The sequence below is a fragment of the Grosmannia clavigera genome, assembly GCF_000143105.1.
Source record: "Grosmannia clavigera kw1407 unplaced genomic scaffold GCSC_167, whole genome shotgun sequence".
Classification (NCBI taxonomy): Eukaryota; Fungi; Ascomycota; class Sordariomycetes; order Ophiostomatales; family Ophiostomataceae; genus Leptographium; species Leptographium clavigerum.
The window spans coordinates 410,802-436,425 of record NW_014040772.1 but is presented as its reverse complement, the minus strand read 5'-3'; the positions used below and the strand labels follow the sequence as shown (position 1 = coordinate 436,425).

General features: G+C 55.6%; 7 protein-coding genes across 7 annotated transcripts; 2 read left to right on the top strand and 5 right to left on the bottom strand.

Moving 5' to 3' along the window:
- Window positions 1–1,858: 1,858 nt before the first annotated feature.
- Window positions 1,859–4,186, bottom strand: CMQ_6209 (kinesin light chain; the record flags this gene model as incomplete). Its single annotated transcript, XM_014315274.1, has 3 exons — window positions 1,859–1,900; window positions 2,153–3,197; window positions 3,426–4,186. The coding sequence occupies 3 exons, from the start codon at window positions 4,184–4,186 to the stop codon at window positions 1,859–1,861; spliced, it is 1,848 nt and encodes a 615-aa protein (XP_014170749.1).
- Window positions 4,187–5,478: 1,292 nt separating this feature from the next.
- On the bottom strand, window positions 5,479–7,238 carry CMQ_6015 (serine-type peptidase; the record flags this gene model as incomplete). The annotated part of the gene is made up of 3 exons (XM_014315080.1): window positions 5,479–6,204; window positions 6,258–6,345; window positions 6,397–7,238. 3 exons carry the CDS (start codon window positions 7,236–7,238, stop codon window positions 5,479–5,481), a joined length of 1,656 nt encoding a protein of 551 aa, XP_014170555.1.
- A 1,440-nt stretch (window positions 7,239–8,678) lies between these two features.
- Window positions 8,679–10,882, top strand: CMQ_6215 (uncharacterized protein; the record flags this gene model as incomplete). Its single annotated transcript, XM_014315280.1, has 7 exons — window positions 8,679–8,908; window positions 8,973–9,124; window positions 9,192–9,387; window positions 9,442–9,551; window positions 9,625–9,899; window positions 9,961–10,674; window positions 10,736–10,882. 7 exons carry the CDS (start codon window positions 8,679–8,681, stop codon window positions 10,880–10,882), a joined length of 1,824 nt encoding a protein of 607 aa, XP_014170755.1.
- A 264-nt stretch (window positions 10,883–11,146) lies between these two features.
- Window positions 11,147–13,442, bottom strand: CMQ_6003 (non-hemolytic phospholipase c; the record flags this gene model as incomplete). Its single annotated transcript, XM_014315068.1, has 6 exons — window positions 11,147–11,803; window positions 11,852–12,165; window positions 12,270–12,786; window positions 12,857–13,103; window positions 13,166–13,248; window positions 13,317–13,442. The coding sequence occupies 6 exons, from the start codon at window positions 13,440–13,442 to the stop codon at window positions 11,147–11,149; spliced, it is 1,944 nt and encodes a 647-aa protein (XP_014170543.1).
- Window positions 13,443–14,025: 583 nt separating this feature from the next.
- CMQ_6087 (laccase iv) lies at window positions 14,026–16,381 on the top strand (the record flags this gene model as incomplete). Its single annotated transcript, XM_014315152.1, has 8 exons — window positions 14,026–14,368; window positions 14,427–14,546; window positions 14,607–14,715; window positions 14,776–14,977; window positions 15,057–15,205; window positions 15,269–15,472; window positions 15,535–15,994; window positions 16,070–16,381. The coding sequence occupies 8 exons, from the start codon at window positions 14,026–14,028 to the stop codon at window positions 16,379–16,381; spliced, it is 1,899 nt and encodes a 632-aa protein (XP_014170627.1).
- A 913-nt stretch (window positions 16,382–17,294) lies between these two features.
- CMQ_6067 (putative dfg5 protein) lies at window positions 17,295–20,006 on the bottom strand (the record flags this gene model as incomplete). Its single annotated transcript, XM_014315132.1, has 5 exons — window positions 17,295–17,442; window positions 18,285–18,865; window positions 18,931–19,583; window positions 19,642–19,710; window positions 19,916–20,006. 5 exons carry the CDS (start codon window positions 20,004–20,006, stop codon window positions 17,295–17,297), a joined length of 1,542 nt encoding a protein of 513 aa, XP_014170607.1.
- A 1,360-nt stretch (window positions 20,007–21,366) lies between these two features.
- CMQ_6132 (plasma membrane iron permease) lies at window positions 21,367–22,470 on the bottom strand (the record flags this gene model as incomplete). The annotated part of the gene is made up of 1 exon (XM_014315197.1): window positions 21,367–22,470. One exon carries the CDS (start codon window positions 22,468–22,470, stop codon window positions 21,367–21,369), a length of 1,104 nt encoding a protein of 367 aa, XP_014170672.1.
- Between the last annotated feature and the right edge of the window lie 3,154 nt (window positions 22,471–25,624).

Here is a 25,624-nt window from a genome sequence, read left to right as displayed (position 1 = left end):
TCACATTTCAACATCCCGCTTATGCATTCCCAGATAATATTCTGCTGGTACTGCCGCGCGTGGATGCCACAAAAAAAGACAGCTTACTCGGTTTATGGCACCGCTCTTGTTGATGTCAGATCATTGCCGCGAATTCGTTTTGTGGCTGGCTGGCCCTTGACACGGATGGAACGCAGCGGATGGACCTCGGATGGGATGGTGTCTTTCAGGAAAGCGACTATTATTTCTTTGTCGCAGCCACTGTTTGTCAACATCATGGTAGGTTGACCTCAAAGAGCTGTAATAGTAAAGCTAAGCATCGGTAAGAATGAACAAAAAGACATCCTCTATGACTTGACAGAAACTTATTGCGTTCCTATTGACGCCCTAAGCAGAAATGATGTACAGATAATTGCAAACTGCCGCTGCCATTACTTCAATCTTAGATTAAAATGAGTTCAGCGTGGGGTAGCCTGACGAGCTGGTTGTGTGAATGGGGCTCTAGATAGCTACCTTATTAGTTTCGAGAAACTCAATTCTAGTAAAAAGGGAGGTCTCTTAAGGCAGCGGCTTATACGACGAGATATCTACCTTAGTACCACTCTGCATTCGATGGTCACGGAACAGAAAGCTGTCTACTTCTTATATTAATTTCTGTAGGTGTCTTGCTAACGATCGAGACCCTAGACATACACCAGCAAAAGGCGCTTCTACAAAGCCAGCTGCCGAAGAAGAGGGGGAGGGAAATCTGTCGCGCGTCATGAGCCATCCTCACTGCCCCCACTGTTTTCCATACTCGAGAAGCTATCCACCACCACATTACGGCTAGATTATTTTGTCCTCAGCCTACCTGGCAGATTCGGCCATTCTTGTCATGTCTTAACATCTGCGCTATTTGAACAATATCCACAAAGTTACGGAATAATACTACCTGAGTCTCTCTTAGAACGGCTGAAGAGTCCTAGGGAAATTGGTGGCAACGCGAAACCTGCAGTTTGTTCACGCGGGGTTGGTGATGTCCCACACCCTAGATACAAATGTAACCAGCATAAGTTCTACCTCTGCCTATAGAGAAGAAATAGTTTAGAGTTGCTTTTTCTTCTTACGACCGTGGATAGACTTGACCGAGCTAATAATGCAAAGGTCTGATCAGTCGGTATGCTGCATTGTGACACATGCACAGGAAGTGTATTGTTCTGTGCGTAAGACGGCATAGGCAAACAAACTTTAATATCGCATACTGTTTCGTCGGATAAGTTCGCAATTGTGCTAGTACGGCTTAATGCTAGAAGCACCAGCCACAGACCTCCTTTTCATGCTGTTCCACACCTATAATCCTCCTCTCAACAGCTTGCAGTCGAAATATATACAGTAATAAGATTTACGTACAAGTATAACGTTCTTCCACCCATGCCAATTTTTCGTGTGTCAAACGCCCATTAGGATGGTTTGGCCGACTTCTCCACATTCCCGCCACATGTCTCATTAGTTCTATTGCCCTCGTCGTTTCCCCTCTGTCCCAAAGCACACTTGCAAGCGCATGCTGTGATATTAGTCGATCAGGGTGGTCTTCCGTAAGCTTCTTGCCTTCAACAGCAACAACATGTTCGAGTATTTCTACTGCCTCTTGAATCTGGCCGTTGCTTTGATACGCCATTGCAAGCGCGTGCTGCGATGCTAGTCGATTAGGGTGGTCTTCCGTAAGCTTCTTGCCTTTAACAGCAACAACATGTTCGAGTATTTCTACTGCCTCTTAAATCTGGCCGTTGCTTTAATACGCTATTGCAAGCGCGTGCTGCGATGCTAGTCGATTAGGGTGGTCTTCCGTAAGCTTCTTGCCTTCAACAGCAACAACATGTTCGAGTATTTCTACTGCCTCTTAAATCTGGCCGTTGCTTTGATACGCTATTGCAAGCGCGTGCTGCGATGCTAGTCGATTAGGGTGGTCTTCCGTAAGCTTCTTGTCTCGAACTACAACAACATGCTTTAAACACCATAATTCTTCCTTGACGCGGCCGTCTTTACGGAGACATGAGCCAACCATTTGACACAACGTAAGTCCTTCCTCTGAAGTTACTGCCTTAATGTCTTGGATTATGTATAGTGCATGCGGCAAGTAGGCTCTCCAAATGTCTTGATTCTCGTAGTCATTTGTTGGAAAAATGGCACTTACATGCCGCAGTGCACTGATTGCCACCATTTCTATGCGGCCGTTTTTCTTAAGCCAGCTGCAAATTGCCATGTGAACCAGACTATGCATATCAAGCACGCCATAGTGATTAGACACAAAGCTGTACTTGCAAAGATCAAGGACAGCGTTGTGAAGGGCTGCGTTCGACTTTTCATTTGGCAGTAGAGACCACGGAATTGCCTTTGGCTGAATCTGAGACAGAAACTCGAGCAGGGAGACCGCACCAGGGCTCGCTTTCTGTAGATGGTCAAAGGATACTAGCCAAGTAGTAGCGACGGCATGACGTGACTCCTTGTATCGGATGCTGTCCGGGATCTCTTTGCCAAGCAAGTCCAGTCTGTCTGTGTTGGTGCGGCGTAACAGCTTAAGATACTCCGCGGCCGACAAGTTGAGTTGCTTAATGTACGCCATCGCCTGCGAAATGGCTAAAGGGAGATATTCGAGCTCTTGCAACAACTCATCCATCGAGGCAGAGTCATTCAGCATGTCCGGCCGCTCGAGTAGTTTTGTCGCCAGCTGTCTTGCTTGTGGTAGGTCGAACGCTTCCAAGGGTATCGTTTTCTGGGCTACGGCCTGGGACACACTCTGTGTACGCGTCGTGACTAGGGTTCGCCCGCTGTCACTCCGTGGAAAGTATTGGTCGAGACTGTCTGGTGTGTCGCGTCCGACGATGAGATCGGGATCGTCTGCGTTGTCTATGATGAGAAGCCACTCGCCAGCAGCCTCTGAGCTGAGATGGTCGCAGACCAGTGTCTTGATGTCTTCATTGCCTGCACATTTGATCCCCAGAGTTTTCGCTATAGCGCCACAGGCCTTCTCGAAGATTTCCTTGCTCACCGCAGGCACCCAGAAAACGGAGCATTCTTTCCTGTGATTTTTCGTCCAATGTGCCAGTGCGTTGGCCACCTGTGTCTTTCCGATGCCGCCGAGGCCATAGAGCGCCACAATCGGATGAGTGTCCTTATCCTCAAACAGCAACTGCCGAAGATCCTTCAATATGTTCTCTCGTCCGACAAAGTTATGGTTACTGAGGAAAGGGAGATAGTGGCGCTGCCTATTAGGATTTTTGGTACTTGGAGATGTAGACGCTGGCGACATGTGGGACTCACAGCCAAGGGGTTTGGGGGGTGCAGGAGACGAAGATGCACCTGGCTGGACATTGGCGATAGATGCTGGAAAAGAAGGAGGACCTCCGCCACGGGAAAAAAGTAGGGATGCCCGTTTAGATCTGAGGAATCCACGCAGCACGCCATACAGACTCATAAAGCCAGGATCATCTGCCGACCGGAACTTGACCATATCATGGTGATTTGCGTCGATACTCTGTGAGTGGTGCTGCTGATAAATGGCCGACTTCTCGGGTACAACGCATGTCTTGACGCCTGGTATAGGAAGCACCTCGAAGAAACAGAATATCTCAATCTGTGCATTGAAGTCCTTCTCAATCACTTTCCACGCGTTCCAAAAGTCGTTATCAATTTCCGCGGCCAATTCATTACCCCTCTTCAGCACATTTACAAGTCGGCTGTTGAAGGACTTGAAAAAGCGGATACCGGGTGCAAGCAGCCCGAATAAATCCGCAAATCCAGATCCGTCGTGCGGCGTGCCCATGAAAACGATTCCGATGAGCGACGTAGCCACACTGTGGAGTGTTTCATCCGAATCGTTCGTCGATCGCGCAACCGCCTTCTTGCACACGATGCCGCCTAGGCTGTGCACAATAAATATAAGCGGGCGATGGGACGCGTTTGGTCCGCGATCGGTTGTAAGGACGTGAAGGAGCCTGTCTGCGAGGTTCTTGATCGAGGATTTGGAGGCCACGCCAGCGCGAACCACGTCGGCATCGTATCCGAATGTGAGCAAGCGGGCCTCGGGGAATTTTTCTGGCAGCAGCGTTTTAGGCCATGGCTCGTTCTCTGAGTCGTCGGCCGTCCAGGTCTTGTCACGGTGGCCGGTTAAACCATGGATAAAGCAGATATCGACAGTTGGACTATCAGGTTCGTGCCACGCCTTCATACCATAGTCGTAGTTTTTGGGGGCCACTGTCGCAAGGCAAAGTGAAGTTATATGGAGATGTGTATGCAACAACAGAGCGGGATGGGAAGCACTGACGGGTAGGGTCAGTACAATGCGTCTTAAAGCAGGCATCGGGGCCAAAGCGCATCTCACCTTGCGATATCAACTTATTTGCCGATAGATTATGTAAGTCAAAAGGTGACGGCGCAAAGATTTTTATGTGCAATTACTGTGTAAGGCAGAAGGGTAGAAGAGCAAGAGAAGAGGGGAAAGAAGAGGGGCAAGAGAAAAAGGGCAAGAGAAAAAGGGCAAGAGAAAAAGGGCATGGGGAAGGAAAAATAGAAGAGAGGCTTCCTCGATGCCCGAGTGTGGAGACTGCTCTCTAGCATCTTGCGATTGGTCGTTGATATCTGTGCCGTCACAGCAAAGCGCCCGCGTGTTCTGATATCAGAGGTCGGGTGGCTGTGCTGACGTGAGAGTCCGTGTTGAGTTAGGACTGCGTCCAGCCGCATTGCAACTGACCGGGGGGAGCAGCAGAAATGGTCGCGAAAGAGGTCCCAGTGTCGGCTGAACGAGAGAGTGCCTTGAGAAGGGAGGGAAAGGACATTCCAGTCGCACTATGATATAATTTCAAGCAGAATCCGATGTACCGGACCGTAGTAGCAGTCGTCTCGATGATTCTATATTATCAATGTAATAGAAGTAATGTGTAAGGAAGAGCGCTTTATCGTTTTTGTTGTCATATTGGCTCCTAAATTCATACAGCGTCAAAGCGGTAGGTTTAGTGCGTAATTTACCTTTACAGTGCGGTTAGCAATTGAAAAGGAGTGCTAGCAAATGGTGTAGCGTCAACAAAATGTGTCTTGGACATTGCGATGGATTGTTTGATGGCGGCTCCTTGAAGCTCATGCATGAACAGTCTGAAATTAATCATGTTCAAGTCGTTTAAATTGCCAGCCAAGAGCTTTCTTGCCAGAGTTTAAACCAGGTAGATAACTCTAATTGGCCCATACAGTGTCTATCGCAGCCCACAATGTTGCAGTTGGCGTAATTCCTTTAGATCTTAATTGCCATACAAAGTGATACAAGCTTACGACTGCATTGTCACCTCGCTTCGGCCGATAGTCACAGCCTGACACATAAATCAACGAGCTGCCGGATCCATCTCCCCAGAATAAACCATCGGAGCAGCAGAGAAAGTCAATATAGGCTATGGAACGTACATCATGCAGGCTGTAGAGTATGTCGTTGCTGGCTATGTACAAGAGTCATCGCCACTGACTCGCTCGGCCTTAGGCCTGGAACGACTGGGACCGCTTGGCCTTGTTCTTGGCGGTGTAAAACTCCTCGACCCAGGCCTTGATGACGGCGATCTCTTTCTGGATGACGGCCATGGCGCCGGCATTGTCCAGGCCGTTGTCGTAGATCAGGTCGCTGCAGTGCACGCCGGCGGGGATGACGTTGACGGGCTGGTCAGAGGTCGAGACCAGCGGTCCGCCGGGACGGTTCTCCGACGACATGGTGGCGTCCTTCCAGGGGTCGAACTCGCCGTTGGTCCAGATGAGCCGGGTGCGGTTCTCCACGGACCAGCCGCCACCGTAGGCGTTGAATTTGTCGGCGGTGGCACCGGAAGCCTGACCATAGGTGTAGCCGTCCTCGGTCGGGAAGTAGAGGGCGCACTGACGCTCCCAGTAGGCCTTGGTGGACAGCCGCGACACGATCGTCGGCATGTCGTCCGGCGCGCCGTCCTGCCAGAAACCAAAGGGCTCGTTGCACAGAATCCAGGTCCACTGGCGGCCCACCGGGTTGTCCACCCTCGTGTCCGTGAAGACCGGGTTGCTGCCGTTGTACGTCTCGAAGCAGACCGTGTTGAGCTCGCCGCTAAAGTACCCGTAGCTTTCGCAGTTGCCGGGCAGCAGCACCTCAGACGTCCACTTGGCATATCCGTCGAGCGCCTTCTCCAGGCCAACTCCCTCAGCGCCGGCCGTGGCGCTGTCGAACACGCTGGCCACCGAGTTCTGTGCTGTCAGCGTCTGTCTCGCGCCTGTCTCACGGCCTGTCGGTCACGTACCTCGACATAATCACAGAACTCGTAGACGGGCGAGTAGTCCGCGTCAAAGCCGCTTTCCTGCCAGTCCCACGGACCGTTCTCGAGAGCACTGGTCGGTATTAGCACGGCACCAAGACGACAGTTTCAGAGACAAACTCACACGACAAAGTCGTCGCTGTGCTCAATGGTGCCCAGACCGAACTTGTCCTTGAGCGCCTGGATCTCGGCAGTGGTACCGTTGGCGAGCACGTCGTCGATGTGGGGGATGACGAGCTGCAGGTCGGCGCTGCAGTTCTGCGGCAGGCCCTGTATGACGGGCTCAAAGTACTGCCAAAAGTCCTCGATCACCTGGACGGGAGCACTGCTGGCATGGTAGGCCCAGAAGGTGCCCGGGTCGACGTGCTCGATATAGGCGGCCAGCGCGCCGCCATAGCTGCCGCCGCTCATGACCCACGGCGCCGTCGGCGCGTTGCTGGTGCCGTTGGTGTCGAACGGCAGCTCCACGGTGCGCGCAAAGTGCGTCACGTCGGCGATCGAGTTGGCGAGCGTGAGGAAGCGCATGTTCTTGGTCGTCAGGTCGTCAAACGGCGAGCTCTCGCCCCAGTAGCGGTGCTCCAGCATGACGACGGCCCCGCCGATGGCCTGGGCAAACTGGCCCGTGATCGTCCGGTTGGTCAGGTAGCCCGTGTAGTTGGTGGCCGGCTCCTCGCCCGGCGTGAAGAACACCACCGGCGAGCCCGGGCCGCCCCAGTACTGCGTGCTCCACCAGAAGCGCTGGCTGAAGGTGCCCTGCGACGGGTCCTTGTGGTCGAGCAGCTGCTGGAAGGTCGTCTGGCCCTTGTAGACGCTCGCCGCGCGGCCATCAAGGACGCCGCGTTCCGTCATGCTCTCAAATGACTCGTCCACCAGCATCGGCGGCCTCAGCTTGGGCATCGACAGAAATGCCATGGCCGGCGTGGCGCAGGCGGCAAGCAGCGCCGCCAGCGATGTGGTGAGCATCATTGCAGCGATAGTATGCCACGTCTGGATGCGAGTAAAGGTCGAGGAGGCGTGCAGACAAGACAAAAGAGGAGGAACTCAGAAGAGAGACAACCTGACCTTTTCTATCCCGATCCCTCATTCCAGCCAGAGGTCAGCCAGCCTTGGTCCTTTTGTACTTTGTCCGCCTCCCATGTGCCACTGCCAGTCCGCAAGCCAGTCCGCACACGCTAGCTGGGGGACGACATGGCCAGGTGTGCCCATGGGACGATGGGATGTGTGACCGGCCTGCAGCCTCCCTTAGCTGCTCCATCGCCGGTCCGCTAGTCCTAGAGTGAAATAAGAAGGAGGCAGGCCCGATGGGGACTTGCTTCTGGCCAGCATGCAGGATACGAGCACACAGCATGCGATCGTTCAGGCACAGGGGCATCGCCTGCAGGACAAAGGCTCAAGTCGAAAAACGATCAGCACATGTGCCGAAGACTAACCTGCCATCCCGAGAACCGCTTGCAGGGAATCGTCCGGCTGCCCTGAGTGGCAAGGGCTGCTGCCGATCGATTGGGACGATTGTGAGCATCTTTATTCGGATGCTTGAAGCCGTGGTGCTCTCACCTCACCTCTCTCTCTCTCCTCATCGTCTCACTTTGCATCCAAATTAAACAGGCCCATTCAGCGGATTGGAGTTGGCCCGTGCATCGGGCAGTCGCTTGTCCGAGCACCTTCCGTTTTGGGAAACTTACAGTCGCCCACCCACAATACGAGCAAATAAACTGGCGAGTGCACTCGCCACGTGAAAGCTCTCCGCTCAGCCGGCGTACTGTGTAGTATTTATATTATTACGAGGCTTCTAAGCTGGGTAAATTTGTATGGCATCAAAACGTCCCACGTGATGTCGACGCGAATTGTAGTTGCAGTCTGATTAGGCAAGCATCATGCCAATAACAACGCCGATAGCGGCTTGGAGCCTTGCTCGGAAGTTGCGAAACCAAAACTGTGGAGAACGGAAAAACACAAACACCGTCGGCTTTTGCCCACCGGCCAGTGGATCCCATGTCAAAGTAAGGACATCCGCGGAATCTTGCGTGTATTTTCATATCTTATCAGGACCTCCCCGATGGCGACATTAAGACACCGCCCCCTCCTTCAACTGTACAAGATACTATGTGATAAGATACCTGGCCGACTGATGGATCTGCAGCCCAGCATGGGCTAATTGGTCAATTTAGCACCTTACATATCAGTTTAGCAGGAAGAAGCGGGTTCGAACCGGCGACCCACTTTGTCCCGGTTCTCTTGCCTCTTTCGATTTTCGTGAATGTCTCGTAGCCTTTCGCCTCTTGTCGTCGTTCCTTGGTCTCATTCTTTCGTATTGGGCCCCTCTCCACCTTCGACCTCTGCTCGACCAATTTGCCCCAATCGACGGTACACCTGGCCAGTGCTTTTTGCAAATCACGTTTCACCACCATGGCCGCGCAGGTCGACGAGCGGACTCCGCTTCTTCCTGCAGCCACCGGTTCGGCATCGACGACGACGACGACGACGACGACAGCTGAGACAGCGCCGAAACGATCCGAAATAAAGAATGGACACGAGGGTGCGGGCCAGAACTGGCTGTCGACGTTTATGACGCCGGCCAACCGCGTGCTACTGGCCGGCTTCATCATCTCGCTGAGCTTCGGCTTCACCCAGGTCTCGTAAGCAAAAGGCCGATTGTCTGGACAGGAACAGAAAGTCAAGCCCAGACTCACACACCCGTAGCATCTTCTACGTCTTCCATCTCATGGAATGCGACGTCTACTACAGCAACCACCCGCCATACGACGGTCCCGGCGACCGCTGCAGCCGCAACGAGATCGCTGCCGGCACGGCCACTCAATTCAGTATCCTCGGCATGACCACAACCTTTGCCGGTACGTCTTTGGACCCCCCCATACTCTTGGCCCCTGGTCGCGTGCTCATATCTCCCGTCCTGCCCAGGGACCTGGAATCTCTTCGTCTCCGGACAACAGGTCAAGGCTTGGGGTCCGCGCGCAGCTCTTATCCTGCAGAGTTCGGTTCCGGCCATCCGAGTGGCCACACAGATTGTCGGCGTCATCGCCGGCGGACAGGTCGGCATCTGGATCATCCAGATTACCCAAGTCATTACCATCCTCGGCGGCCCGGCTGGATACATGTGAGCTCTGTTCCCCAAGTGTTGTCCTCACACAACTGCTAATCTGCAATCCAGCCTTGTCGTGAACACCATTGCAGGAGAGGTCGTCCCGCCTGTGCAGAGGACAGAGCTATTTGGCAAGCTGCAAGGCTGCATTATGCTGGGAGGCGCCACCGGTTTTCTTTGTGAGCTATCCCTCCCCGATCCCCTCCACGCCCTTATGACCTTCTCTGCTGACAGGATTCTCCCCTTCCACAGTAGGAGGCCTCGTAGGCGACAACTTTGGCATTATCCGCCCCTTCCAGACGGCCTTTTTCCTTTTTTGTTTCGCCAGCATCTATGCGCGCGTGGCCATGCCCTACATCTCGCCTGACTCGCTTGTCGACAAGACGAAGACGCCTCGTCACCGCGGCATCTCCTCCTTATTCCAGCCGCTCAAGGTGCTCTTGCCGCAGAAGATCCGCCTGGCCAGCGGCCGTCTTGCGGCGCACTACGGCGTCTTCTTTCTCTGCTTTGGCAACTTTCTGGGCGTGGTATGTCTTTCTGGATGAGAGCGTCTCTTCTCCCAACCGATCGATGCTGACACCCTGACAGCTCGCCACGGGATACGCTCCGGTGCTGTTGCAGATGTACGCGACAGCCGTATTCGAGTTCGACCAGGCTAAGAACGGCTGGCTGCTCTCGGGTAACAGCTTCATGCGCGCCATCTTCCTCATCTTCATTTTCCCGCGCATCATCTCGTGGGGCCGCAAGTGGTTCGTGTCACGTGCCCAGAAAGAGGCCCTGGCTGGCAAGGCAGGCTCGACGGGATCGTCGACGACGACGCTTAGATCATCGGGCACGTCCAGCTCGACGGTGTCGGCTGTTACAGCTACGGGTACGAGAGACAACGTTCTCCCGACGGAGCCGGAGCAGTTTGAGGCGCCGACCAGCGCACAGATCGAGGAGGAGCCGGTAGTGACGGCGGAGCCAGCGGCCGACGAGGAAAAGGCGGCCTATGCATTCGACCTTTTCTTCCTGCGTTGGAGTCTGCTCGTCGATGGTGTCCTGACGGCCGGCGCAGCCCTGGCCACGCAGGGCTGGCACATGTACCTGTTGACGGTGCTTCTGCCGTTTGGCTCCGGCTCGGCTCCGGCGGCCAAGGGTGTGATCACGTCTATGTGCCCCAGCTCGCAGCGCACCGACGCCCTCAACGCCATCACGCTCGTCGAGAATATTGCCCGCCTGGCTACGCTCGGCCTTTTTGGCTTCATCTTCTCGGCCCTCGCCGAGATCGGGCAGTCGCAGCTGACGTTTTACTGCAACGGGGTTGGTTCTCTCTCTTTTCCTTTTTTACAGTGTAAATCTTGACCATGACTAATTCATTCAGGCTGTGGCGATTGTCGCAATGCTGGTCCTGATGCTTTCACACTTTCCGCCGGCAGACAGCGTGCTGGTGGATGAAGACGAAGACGAGACTGCGACACTCTTGCCGCCTTCCGAAGACGAATCACGGGAAGAGACGTCCACGTCTTGATGAGCCGGCTGGCCGTCTCCGGCCAACATACGCATTTCTTCCAAAGAGAAACTGACTGCCAGCTTTCTCAATACACACTGTCTTGTAGACTTATCAGAGGGCGCGGGAGAAAAAAGAGCGAAGATAGAAGGTATCAAGGATTAGGCCATATAAGCGTTTCAGCAGAATGACTTCTTTGGGATAGCCAACGAAGCGATTTTATATATTTGCAAGTAATGTTAAAACGATGACGCTTGGTTTATGCATGACGGCACTGGCCAGTGCCTAGTCCTTGTACGTGACGCTGTAGATGGCGAAGTGGTCGGTGGCCTCGCCGTCCCACCGGACAGAGCCAGAGCTCGTCAATTTTGCGTGGGTCTTGTTGGCATCGGTCCCGAGGGCGAGGCTGAAGCCGGCAGTGGCAGCGTGGTAGGAGAAGACCAGCGGCTGAGCGGCGGTGGCGTTGGCGGTCAGGCGGCCGAGGCAGCTGGAGATGTAGGTGCCGTCGAGAGCGGACTGGAGGGTGAACCGGTTGGGCGGACGGTCGAGGGTCTGTTCGTCCTCCTGGACATGAAGGATCCAGCGCTGGCGAACATCACGATGGTCGGCCGAGGCGACGGCAGCCTGGATGCGCTGGCCGTCAACGTTGGCGAGGGCGTGGCCGTCCATCTCGAGGGTGAGGTAGCGGCCTTCGGTGAGGCCACCGCGGACGCGCTTGAAGCCGTCTTCGACGAGGCGCGACAGATTCTGGGCCACGTTGGCGCTGCCGTACGGCACCGGCGGCTGGACGACGGCGTGTGCCGAGAGGCAGGCAGCAAGGCCGACGTACGGTCCCGTGAGCGAGCCGAGCGTGGCCACATCACCCGAGTAGTCGTCGTCGGCGGCGTCGGTGTCCATCAGAGGGGTTGGTGCAGCCGTGATGGACGGAAGGGAGTAGTCGGGCTGGACACGGTTAGCGATACGGTCAGCGAGACGGTCCGATACACTCACATGCTCAAAGTCAAAGGCAGCCACGAGATTCGACATGTGGGCACGACGCCATGGTGTCAGCTCCTCGCTGTAGACGCCCTCGTAGCCGTTGGCAGCGGCCCATTGCTCGACAAACATGGTCTCGGAGCTGTGGTCGGCGTGCTCGACAAAGACATTGCCGCCACGGGTCCAGGGCGAGATGATGTAGGACGGCACGCGGTAGCCGGGGCCAACGGGGACCCAGCCGTAGGTGCCGTAAGGATCATCGATCCACTCACCGGCAGTGCCGTTGGGCGGGACGATGGGGAGGACATGGTCACCCCAGCCACCGATTTCTGGAGAGTCAGAAGGGAGGAGGGGATGGAGAAGGAAGAAAGAAAGAAAACAAAAAAAAAAAAAAGAAGAAAGAAGAAAGACGGAAAACAGAGAAAGCACCCACCATCATACGTGATAAAGAGCGCGGTCGACTCGTAGGCCGCTCCCTGGGTCACCGCATCGACGACCTGCTTCTGCAGCCAGGCGCCGTCGCTCGGCAGATAGGGCGGATGCTCCGACAGCTCAGCCGGCCCGATGATCCAGCTGACCTGCGGCAGCGTGCCGTTGCGGGCGCGCGCGTAGAACACGTCGAGCGTGTGCTCGTAGCTGTCACCCTTGGTCCGGAGCGCCGACCCGTTCGTCGCGTTCTGGTACTGCACAAAGTAGGCCAGCGGGTTGTCCTCAAAGTTGTCGACGTCCTGAAACACCTGCCAGGAGACCCCGGCCGCCTCGAGGTACTCGGGAAACGTCTTCCACGTGAACGGATAGCAGTTGAAGTGCGCCGCCTCGCAGCCGGGCGTCGCCGTGTTGTCCAGGATCATGCCGCCCGCACCGTCGGGGTTGCTCGGCGTGCCCGGCGTGTTGACCGAGTTGCTCAGCCAGTGGATCCGGTTGGGATCGGTCGCCGCCAGGATGCTCTCCTGTCCGTGTTAGTCAGCAACAACACCGGGGAAGGAGCCACCGAGCACCTGCCGTGTTCATGTCCAGCACCGTCCAGCCCTCGGCAATGTCAAAATGCGTCGGCACCTCGTCGCGCGTAAAGTGCCCCCAGCTGTACGGCGTATCGTCCTCGGCCCAGTGGTTGACCAGGCCGTCGTTGTACACGCCGTGCATCGCCTGCCAGCTGTTGCTGCCGGCCGTCATGCACTGCGTCGCGTTGACCCAGCTGCCGCCCAGATAGTTGAGGTACCACGGCTTCAGCACGTCCGACGCATTCGTGAGCGACGACGAGACCAGCCTGGCGCCAGGTTAGCCACAGCCAAATCCAAAACACAGCACAAGCAGAAACACGCGACGCACTGCTCAAAGATGGAGTGCCCGTCCGGATTGACGTGCACGTTCGGGTCAGCAAAGCCGCGCACGCCGGCCATGGTGCCGAAATACTAGAGAGACACGGACAGCATCAGCAGAAGCCCAAGACGACCCGACAGGCCCGAAACTGCCTGCTCACATGGTCAAAGGCCCGGTTCTCCTGCATGAACAGCACAATGTGCTTGATGTCCGTGAGCGAGCCGGCCGCGGCCGTCACGGCCAGCGCGGCTACGGCTGCCGCAGATGAAGCACGAAGAGACAGCATGGTCACGATGGTATGTCGAGAAGAAGCGGCAAGAACAGAAAGGCGCGGACGACAAGCACTCATAACTGCCCGTCTCCCCCCCCAAGATAAGCATAGCTACATATTACGCAATCCACGCAATCCACGTGGGCACAACCCCTGTTCGAGGCTCAAGAGAAGGAGATGAGCTGCTGCACGTGGAAATAGTATCCGGGCTGCTTCGGCCGGCACTCCCCGGCAGACAGCTCCAGGTCAGCAGTCTGTGGTCAGGATGATATGCAGATACGCTGGTTTGCCGTTCGTGTCCGCGGAGTGCCAGGCGAATGCTACGACCGAGGGCCAATCAACCGCCCAACGTGATAAGACTTGGGGTCGGCCTGTCGATCCCAGTCTTTTTTTTCCTCGATTCTCCACAAACATATGGACGAAGTCCCAGGTCCCCACAACCGTTGGGGGCTCCGTCGTGTACTTGCACGCGGCCATGCCCGTTCGGTCAGGGCGCCGAGATGCTGATAGCGAGACGTCCACTGCACGACGCCAATTGGAGGAGCACGCGATCAGTCGCCGTCAGCACTTCCATCGCTTCAATTGGCAAGCCACAGCAATGACCATGATGGTGAAGATGTTGTCGGCCAGACAGCTGCTCCCGACCGTGGTGCTTCTCATGGCCGTGGCCACCTTCTTCTCCTACTGGACATATTTGGACCGCGCATCGGTGCAGAAGCAGAAGGTCTGGCTCAGCAGCTCGTTCGGCTCTTTGCAGCACGATGACGCTTCAGTCGGCCTGTCAGACGCCATCATCCAGGACGACCAGCGCAATATGCGCTCGCTCTTGTTCCCCGAGCAGCACATATATCGGCCTGCGCAAACAATTCGCCAGCAGTGGAACGTGACGACGGCCCCGGCGACCCCCGACGGCGTCAAGCGCATCGTATACATGATAAACGGTGGGAGATGTGACTTGCCAGAAAGAGAATAAAGAGGCATTGTGCTGATTGGCTGCAGGACTGTTTCCTGGTCCGACCATCGAGGCGCGATCTGGCGACGAGCTAGAAATCGAGGTGCACAACCTAGCCGACACAAGCGAAGGCATCTCCATCCACTGGCATGGGTTAGCCATGCAAGGTAGGCTCTCCGGAGAACGGTTCACTCTTCTAGTCGTGCTGACTAATACGTCACGCCCAGGTGCAAACGAGATGGACGGCGTTGTCGGCCTCACACAATGCGCCATTGGCACCGGCCAGTCTTACATTTACCGGTTCCGCATCTCGGAAACTCAGCACGGGACGTTCTGGTACGTGTGCTTGGACTCGTCCACATCCCACACTTGCCGTGGTATGCTGACATCAGATAGGTACCATGCCCACTCGGGCGTCCAGCTTGCTGATGGGCTGTATGGTGGCCTCATCATCCATAAACCCTCTTCGGACTCAACAACAGCCACAACCGCAGACAGTTATGACCGGGAGCAGCTCCTGCTCATCGGCGACTGGTACCACAGACCGGCACAGGACGTGCTGGCCAGGTACCAAGACTACAGTAGTTTTGGCAACGAGGTAGGCCGATCTCTTCTTGGTAAAAGAGTAAACAGCGAACAGACGGAAACGGAAATCGGCTACTGAATCAGTCGCACAGCCCTCCCCGGACTCCCTCTTGATCAATGGCCGGGGCTACTTTGCCTGCTCCATGACTGTACCAGCCAACCCGGTCGACTGCCGTCTTGTCCAGGCGCCGAACGTGACGCTCTACGGCCAGCGAACACGACTGCGTGTCGTCAACACGGGGTGAGTAGGGTGGCTCTATTGTTCCTTCAGTCTCTTGTAAATGATGACTAAGCAACACCACAGCGCCTTGGCCGGCTTCACCTTGGCCATCCCCCACAGTGCGGCCCAGATGCGCGTCCTCGAGGTCGATGGTGGCGGTTCTGTGGTCGACAGTCCTGTGGCTGCATCTGTGGGCATTCTCTACCCGGGCGAGAGGATGGACGTCGTGATCGAAAGGCCAGCCAGCGACGACAAGGCAGCCTCGCTTGTTGTCGCTCTGGATCGAGAGTAAGAGGCCAGATCCGGGAGGGGGAGAAAACAGCAGTTGCACGGATGCTGACTTAGGATAGAAACATGCACCTAAAAAACTTCGCCCTGACGCGGACGCAGTCATTCCATCTGGGCTGGCACAACTCGCTGATCTCGGCCTCGTCTGCAATTGAGCCGGCCACCACAGCTACAACAGCCCATTTTAACCTAGCCGATGCAAAGGGCGCTGTCCAGGACGGAGCCGTGCCGCTGATGACAGCACAAAAGGCCGTCGTGTACACCCGGGTCGAGATTCTCGCCTCGCACGGCAACGTGCCGCTAGGGGTGGTCAACCGCACGTCGTGGCTGGTGGACGAGCCAGCCGCACCGCCGCTGCTGGCGCTGGACCGCTCGCGCTGGCCGCACATGCGCAGACCAGGTGAGACGCCTCCGCTAGGCCAAGCTGTCCGGGATGTGCCCTGGTTCGAGCAGACGGGCAAGGACGAGTGGATGGACCTTGTGGTCAACAATTTGGATGAGAAGGGACATCCGTTTCATCTGGTGAGTTCTTCGCTCAAAGAGCGTGTGTGTGTGTGTGTGATCAAAGAGTGTCGGTAGTAAATGCTGACAACACAGCACGGCTTCTCCTTCTTTGTCGTCGCATCGTGGCGCTCGCCCGCGGCTTCATACGACGCCTTCAATCCGTTTGAGCACGCCGCGCCCGTCGGCGGTCCGATGAACACGGCCACGCCCCTGCGCAAGGACACCGTATACGTGCCGCGCATGGGATACGTCGTGCTGCGCTTCCAGCTCGACAATGCCGGCCTCTGGCTGCTGCACTGCCACATGCTCTGGCACCACGCTGCCGGCATGGGCATGGCCCTGCAGGTCGGACCGGCCGCGTCGCTGCAGACCCAGCAAAAGGCCGGAGCGATGTGTGTGTCATAGCGTCTGTGAGCTGGAAGGAGAACAAGCGTGAAAATCGACAGGTATCAAGAACCCTTCTCGTACTCGTAATGCGCGGGTATTTGCAAGAACACAGCCGCCTCGTCACCCGGACTGTTCTCGGTATGCCCGCACCGAGCCCTGCTTCGAGCTCTCAAACAGCCGCAGAACGCATCTCACAGATAGATGCCTGTGCTCGTGCGATGCAGCTGCCCAGATCAGCCCACAGGATCGGATTGTCAACAGGTGTGTCGACAGAGGTCAGTCAACAAAATTGCCCGCCTGTCATTGGCTGTGCGGACGCCGCCCCTCGTTCCTTCTCTTGCTGTACCGTACTTTCCCATTTCGAATACGAAACCAGCCGACGTGCAGCGCCTTATCTTTCGCTGGAAGACGTGACGAGAATCCCCTCATTTGTCCTCCGCGTGACGAAATCGAAGCCGCGCGTTAGGCCGGTTTAAATCAGACTCGCTACCACCCCTCTCGGCCCTCCATCAAGCCCAGTTTTGGTCGTCCTGTGTGCGGAGCCGCCAATCGTCAGCCTTGGTGTTATCGCGCGCTGTCCTCGTGTGATGATCTGAGGACACCCGCGGCGTGGCTGATTAGCCAGCTTTTCCTACGTACCGACGAACAGGTCTGATGGGCGCGCCATCTCACTACTTAGTCCGGGGTGCAGGGCAAGACGGTGGGCCGGCGTCTTGGCATCGGCTGGTGCCATCGCCAAGAAAGCTTACTTCTATCTCTGCCGATTCCTGTTCCAATATCCCCTTTCCCCTTTCGCATATTTGATAGTTTCCGGACTTTTGATGTATCGGATTTGGATTCACCCCTCCTCTCCTTTTTCCTCTCCCCTCACACCCTTCTCTTTCACATACAAGACGCTTTGTTGACGCAGCAGGATTTCGACTGGCGTGGCCTAGGCGGCCATCGTGGCCCTTTTGGCAGCCACTGCAGCAGCATCAACAGCAACTGCAACAGCTACAGAGTCCCGCAGACCAGGCGCATCGCCACTAGATGCCTTCAGCCACCCGACAGGAAAATTGTCCAGCCCAGGGGCCAGCGACCTGCGCGACAGGATTGTCGGTGGCATGAAGATGATCAGGAGCAGGGGCGGCCATGGCGTCAGTCAGCCTTGCTGCGACCATGAGAGGCCGGTTGCCAGTAGAACGGCCAGGCCGGTAGCAAACACAGTAGGAGGCTCAATAGTGCAAGATGGGAAGACGGCAAGAAGCATAATCCGGGTCTGAAGTACCCGCCAAGGCCTGTCTGTAGGCCACTTCTGGCTTACATTTTGGTTCGTTTCTTTTTTCTTCTTCTGTCTTCTTTAGCTTCCAAAGATTCTTGTATTCCCACATTATTCTCCTGCTTTCAAACAAGGCCGCCCAAATTGGGCTTTAAAAACAAAATCGTGGCATCAATCTATTTACCATGCCCTCCAACGTGAAGCCTGTAGGTCTGGTGACTACGAAAGTACTTGAATTTCAAGCCAAAAAAAACACCTAGAATCTTGACACCACCGTGCCCCTATCCATATGAAACAAGAATGAAGGTATATATATACATATAAAAAGGATCGAAGGGAAAAGAAGACAGCCCGACGAGCTTAATATAAGGAAACGAACCCGCAAAACATTTTCCCCAAGAACTCCGCTACCGTGGTGTCCATTGAACCTCAAAACAGTCCCAACATAAAATGATATCGTGTTCGAATCAGCAACCGGTAAAGTTCTCCGCCCCTCCACGGAGAGGACCTGGCGAAAAAAGAGCCAAAAAGGACGCGGCCTAATCGCCTTGGGCCTGCCCAGAAGGCGTGCCTGCCCAGATGTCTTTGATCGTTTAGATCCCGTCAGATCGCATCAGATCGCATCAGATCAGACCCTTGCCCTTGGCTCCGCCCAGTCGGAACCCCTCGTTCTCCCCAGTGCTCATCCACAACAGCATTGACGTCAGGCCGGCCACCACCACAACCGTCACGATACTGGCGCCGGCACGGTCGCCTGTGGTGATGGCCGACAGTGTTGTGACTGAGTCAGAGCTGTCCGTACCGGCAGCATTGTTGCCGACGCTCGTGCCGCCCGTATCGTTCGTCACGGCTGTGTTGATTGCCTCGAGGTCCAGAAGCACGCTCATCATCGCGCCCAGCGCATTCATCTGCTGGCCAGCGCCCGTGTCGTCGTCGTACGATGCCGTCGTCCACCGGAAGCCGCACGTGCCGTTGCTGTCGCAATTCCTCACAGCTGCCTCAGCCGACGCCTTGAGCACCGGCATGATCGTGTCGTGGATAAAGGGCGCAACCTGTGTTACCTGTGCCAACCACCGGTGCAGGTAGCCCTTATAGGACAGCATGTCCGTCGTGCACTGGATGTTCGATGTCAGCTCGCATGACAGCTCGACTGCCGTGTTGTTGGGAAAGAAGACTTCCAGCGTGCGGTTGACCAGTCCGATAATGCGATTTTTCCACAATTCGCTACCATCGGTCTGGAAGAGCTGCGTTAGCCAGAGAGCGCAGTGGGCACCGAGTGCCAGAGCAGAGGGATGTGAACAAGACTTACGTAGTTGTACATGAAACCGCAGCCCTGGATAAAAATCGCAGGCACGTACGAGTACTGCGCTTTGTTGATGTCCGTGCAGTTCTCGTCGACATGGCCACCGTCGTAAATGTTCCAGTTGTCATCAATGTAGCCCACCCCCCTTGTCCAGTTGTACGTCGTCTCGGCCCATTGCGCATATGTGTCGTTCTTCGTGTAGCGCGCTAGACGGGCGCCGATGTTGAAGAAGATAGCATTGGCAATACTGTTCTTGTAGTTGTATCCGTTGTTGGAGAGCGGAATCTGCCAGCGAAGACCGCCGTTGCAGTAGTCTGTAGACCAACGCGCAGCTTGCGAGTTGAAGACGCCCTGGGCCAGCTCCAGCCACTGCGGGTCAGACGAACCCGGGTTCTGGAACTTCGTCTCGGCAGCCAGCATTGCTGACATCCCCCAAAAACCCTGGTCATCGTTTCCAAGAGACGCTGTCCAGTTGGCAGGCATGTACTTGTCTTCAGGGGCGCCAGCCTGGAAGACAAGCGAATATTCCGTCTGGTTGTTGTATGTCGTGTCGCCCGTGTAATGCCAGTAGTCGACCATGGTGCCCCAGAGTGCGCCACCCTCCCACCAGTAGTAGTCACCGGCTGGGGGTGGACCGGGAAGAATACCAGGTGTGTTGCCTGCGCATTGTTAGAATTTGTTTTTCCTCGTGCAAGTGTAGCTCTGAGGGAGACGGACCAGACAAATTGCCCTTGTAATATGTCATGAGGTTGTAAGCAACGGTACTCATGGCTGTTTTGATGGATGCTAATTACGTATACGATTAGCCTGACGTGCTTCTGTATTGCCGGTGCAAATGGGGCTGAACGCTCGGTGCTCAGGCTGAAGCCATACAGCGGGACCGAGATGACGCGTCCACTTTGAGCCGCCGATACCGAACAGGTCGGCATCACGACGAAATGAGAAAAAAAGAAGAGATAAATGGAAGCAAGCAGGAGGAGGAAATGCATACATGCGGATGACAGGTCGACACTGAGCGCCTCTGCATTGGCCGTGGCTGCATATGCGCCAAGAAGCAACAGACTGGTGCGTGTAGACGCCATCCTGTCGTTGGGTAGAGAGGAGAAAGGTTTCGGGTAAGGATAAGATGCAGCTGTTCTGATGTTCACGACGTCACTCTGAGAACCTGCTGGACATGGCCAGGACGTGACGAGTGCTGCGTAGACCTTGGCTTGGGGCGTGTTGCAGCTGCTTGTTGCTTCCACGGACGTCCGATCGCTCGTTCGATTGACTAGTTGAAGCTCGTCGCACGATACTTTGGAGTTGTCAAGACAGAGGATAAGAAAAAAGAAGGTGGAGAGGCGCCGATGGGGGAGGGGAAACGAGTGGAAAACCGCGGATGGAGTCTGATCGGATGGAGTCAGATAGCGATGATGGCCTGGTTAATACAGGAAAGGAGTGAAGAGAGGGTCCCAGAACGAAAATGGGGAGACGGGTTGCACTGAACAATGGAAATCTGGGAGGCCGTCACAGCTGTAGCCGTTTGGAGACTAGCGCCGTAATTTGCAGGCGCCTGCTAGGACCAAGTTGCGGCATAACAGGTGTTGACTGCCGGTTAGCTTAACGCTGTTAAAGTATGACCTCGTCACAAACAGCACGGGCAGCTCGTATCTTACGGGGTACTCGTATTGCTGCACCATACGGAGTACAGGGTATGTAAGAAGTCTGGAAGACCATTGCCGAGCGAAGCGCTTACGGCGTGAAATTCCTGGCGTCGAATCAGACGTAAAACGGCTGAAATGCACACGTCAGCTTCGTGGTTGGCCAGGCTGCTGGGATTTGCCGCGGCTTTGGCACGCGTACGACGTACTATGTAAAGACCTGTCCTATATCACGTGACCTTCGCCGACCTGCAATTTGCAGATCTCACTCTCAAACACTGTTTCGGTCGAGGAGGCGAATCATGTCCCTGTCCATCGCTTCGCTGGCGATCTCAAGAAGGCCAAGCCGGGAGACAAAGCTTCGCTCGTTGTGGGGCAACATCAATACGGGCTCGCAGCTCACGTGCAGCATGACTCGCACATTGTCATTGGTATTTCGTTCTCGTATTTCATCCCAACCCGACTTTGCATGAAATACACCTCGCGACAAACAGCAACAGTGGTATTAAAAACTTTTCCCCCAGCCACAAAAAGCAAAACATAAAGAAAGGGGTAAAGGGTGAAATAAAAACAGACGGTCCAAGTCTTTACCGTCTGCCATGAGAGATATGTCTGCCGTGGCAGGACAGATACTACAGGCAATTCAGCGACGGCAGTATGCAGAGTACGGAGGACCGTGAAGAAGGGGGGGGATTTGAACTCGACGAGGGGAAAGAGGATTGAATTCCCGAGTATTGGGCCACATACAGCGATCCAACCAAGCTGCGAACCAAGGAAAGCAGGCGGGCAGACGAGCTTATGCCTACGCCAAATGCTCGGCGTTGACCTGTTGAACGATTTCGTCAACATCGATGCCGTGCTCATGGGCGAAGATGCGCTTCTTGGCCCAGCCGCGAAGGCCAGGGATCTTGGCAGCAACGTTGAGGCCGAATTTAGCACCCGGCAGGTAGCCGGTGCGCTCCTCGTACATGAGGAAAATGACGGAGACGATGATGAGCAGCCAGTAGCAGCAGTAGCCGATGACGGAGCCGTACGTGCCGGTGTTCTCCCAGCCGAGAATGGCGTTGAAGACGTCCCAGCCGTTGTCGGTCTCGGCGTTGCAGCAGTTGACGTGCCAGACGGCCTGGCGGATGTTGTAGGAGCCGTCGCCGGAACCCTGCTCAGACACGTCGGAGCCGACACCCTTGACGTACTTGTAGTTCTCGAAGCTCCAGATGGCGCGGCTGAACATGCCGGCGGCGATCAGGTAGAGCACGCTGGTGCAGAAGATGAGGAAGATCTGGATGGACATGACGTTTCCGCCGCGGTAGAACAGGTAGCCGATCAGCGAGGCAGCGATGAAACCGGTCACGACAGGCAAAGGGAAGGACGTGGCCGGGTAGTTGAGCGAGACGCCACCGACGAACACGACCGCCTCGACACCCTCACGCAGAGTCGTGATGAAGGGCAGGATGAACATGACGTTGCGACGGCCAAAATGGTGGAAGTAGGCACGCAGACCACCCTCGCGGATGGACTTCTTGTTGATCAGCGACTGGGCGATCTTGACCTGCCACTTGGCGCGCATCTTGTTGACGCGCAGCAGGGCCAGACCCATGGCCGTGACGATGACGGTGGCGATAATGTAGAAGATGCCCTCCCAGAGGTCCTCGGACTTGGACCAGATGTCGTGGCCGAGGCCGTAAAACACGCCGATAAAGGCGCCACCAATGCAGAGACAACAGAATATACCGGCGCCTGCCCCCAACCAGACATGCCGTACTAATCGTTTATATAACGCTTCATCTTGCGTCGGTCGGATGACCTGCTTCAAGAAAGAGAGGAGGACAGAGAGAATGATGCCGGCTTCCAGAACTTCTCGGAAGACGATGAAGAACACCTGGACGGCGAACACGTTCTTGCCCATGGCGGTAGTGGTGACACGACAGACGGATCGAGTTCGTCTTTTGTGATGGTGCCGGTTGAGACGGTTTTGCTGGAGCTAACAACAGGAGGGGAGCTATGGATGAAGAGAGAGATCACGGGAGAGATCGAGGGAGAGCATATGGAGAGATAAGATGGGAAAAGGGAAGAAGGAAGGGAAGGAGGCAGGAAGGAGGAGGGATGGAAAAGAACGCGATCTCGAGACGGGTCGAACGAGAAACGAATGGTACGATCTGGTAGATAATGATTTGGGGGAGGAGAGGGAGGGGGAAAAGAGAAGAAGAAGGGGGAAGAGGGTGTGGGTGTAGAGATGGAACGGAGAGGTTAGACGAGATAAGCGTGGCAGGAGAGAGAGAGATGAAGTAAAAGTAAAAAAAATAAAACCACAGGCATCAGACAGAAGGCCACGATGGAGAACCGAGCGAGACTACAGAGGTACATGGAGGTACAAGTCGAGGCAAGACACGGTGCAGCTGCAGTCTCCGCCTTGCGGAGGAGCTACTGGTGAAGAGTCGAACCCAAAGTTAGCTATTAGCCGGAAGCTACAAGGGCATTGCGAGTGGGAAGTGGGCTACGGTGTGGATTGTCTAGCTTGCTCATGCCACACGAGCTCAAAGACGAAGCGGAACGTAGATGCAGCGACGAAGAACAGACGACTGGGACGAGCTAGAGGGTTTTTACACCAGAGGCGCCCCAGCCGAGTGAACGGAGGACCGGGGGTGGAGAGAGGAGAGAGAAGGGGGGGGAGGGGATTTCCTGTGATAGGTGACAAGACTAAGAAAATTCTGCAAGCCGACCAAATCTGGATCATTTCGCGGTGTCTGCGACAAAGTCCCAAAAGGTGGAGCATCAGAAGACGAGCAGCAGTAATCGGGAGCAGGGCGGGCAAGACAATGCGGAAAAGGAAGCTAAGACAAGAGAGGCAGAAGGCGTGCAAAGAGGAAGGACGACGATGCATCGAGGCGTAAAGGACGAAAAACGGGAAACGAGGCCGGCGCTACCTCCGTACTACGGAGGAAGGCGGCCCACGTCAGCGCGCCTTGCCTGTTTGGACCGCTTTTATTGCAATTTATCGTAGAGGACGACTGATTATCTCTCACAATGCGATTGATAATGTGCCGCACCGATGAGAGGGGACCCATTTCCTACGCTACCATGCCTTGCGTTGTACTTTTCTCGAGGTCCCAGACGTTTTGAGAAGGTGCTGCACGGACACAGCTGCTGCCACAACTGCCATGTTCACAGGCCGACCGCCAGAGATGGAAATCGTACTGGACTTTTTCCATACAGACGCTATGGAGGAGTTAGGCGACCATGATCTCCCCAAATTCCGACCGAAGTTGGCCCTTGCCCAGAGATAAGATGTCCATGTGTATCTTGTGTACGTCGTAGGGCAATGAGGCGGGCCAGGCAAACAAGCAACACCAAGCGCGCCAACCCTCTTGGCCACCTCTTGTTTTTTCTTCCTTTTTCACCCTTTTCTGCAGTTCTGTCGATTGTCCGCTGTAATGTCTTGGCGAACCGCTGCTACACAACAAATGGCGCATATGGGGCAGCTTGGCCGCTATACGTAACGGTGCCTGTAGGCCCCCCTCTTGGCGCGTCGCAGCTGCCGGGTTTCGGCGCCACTGCTGAGTCAATGGGCCCTGTTTTGCCGACAGCAGCTCTGCCATACGAAGCACAATGCTCTACGAGCCGTGACAGGATCCGACAGACACCCGCCAAGCCCCAGGGGTGATGTGCGTCGTCCGCATCTCGCCTGGCGCGCCACTATCAATCAATAATCTCTTATTATCTGATCGTCTGATTAAAAAACCATATTGGTGCGTCGGACCCCTCCCAAGCCGGTTCGGGTTACGTGTGCGTATCTTACGTTGCCATGCAATCCGCTGCAGCGCTAAGCTCCGAGAGGATGCGCCCCATTAAAGTTATCTGATCCGTAACTGTGAAACTTGCCACAGCAAAGCTGTCGTGGCTTTGGGGCCGGGCATCGGCTGCTCTCGTGGCGAGCATCGGCGAGAGAACAAAATACCATGCATATACGCAGGGCGCGAACAAGAGAGATGCAGTCTGTTGGGGACGAAAGAAGGAAAACATGTCCAAATTCACGGCTGCGCAAGCGAGAGGCAGAGCGAGATCCACGGGATAGATAGAAATCGGAAGACAACCGCGGCTGCATATCGCCCATACGAGCATTGTGCCGACCCGCTTCCTTGGCAGTACATACATGCATCGTAGCAGCTCCGCGTGTGTGCCTTCCCGACCTCGGACCCGCCGTGCTGCTGCTGAAAAGCCTCACACAAGAGTCGTCCAAGACAGCGCACGCTCTATGCCAGACTATCCGTTCCGCGGGATGGGACCATGCCCATGTGGCATCCCCTGCTCGGTCTGCTCATCTCTGCCTCTTTCTGTCCCTCTATCGTTGCCTCGGGCCAAGAAAACGGCCTTTTTTTCCTGCCAACAGACAAGCTGCTGATATGCAGGGCGCCTTCCCGCTGCGGCATAGTAGGGCTCGTTATGCTTCTTTTCCTCGAGCATGCCGCCAAGAAGTCGTCAGGCCGTTTCTAGGCCTGGCCATGGCACGCGCAGCCCGGGTCTTACGACCTCGCATGCGCCGATACCCTACACCCTCTGTGTGTCGAAAGATGCCAAGATGCCAACTTGCCAAGACCGCCTTTACGTACATGGCAGAATAGACCGAAATGTGGCGTGGGAACTTAGACAGACGAGGCGGGAGAGACGAAAGAAAACCGGGCAAGACGATGTGAGGGAGGGGGGAAGGAACAACCGGCCTGGCCGTCCTAGCCGCTCTGGTTGGCCCAGAGCTGGTCGAAGAGGAAAGAGCAATGCGATACGAGCACATGCGTGCAAAACCAGCATTTCGGCCCTCTCTTTTGCTAGTGGTGCGAGCTAGTGCCGTCTGAGTGCGTCTTTCTTCTCTCCACCACCTTCTCAACGGATCCCGCATACGCTTAGTGAGCTAGCCGGGTAGCCGGCACTAGCTTCTCGTCCTCCAAAATTTTCCCTCTTTGCTATCTCTTGCTCGCCCTTCAGGCAAAGCTGCTCGCCCACATCGGATTTCGGGGCGGAAAACTCTGTGCGACCGGGGAAAGGAAAGCGAGGTGCAAAGAACTGAT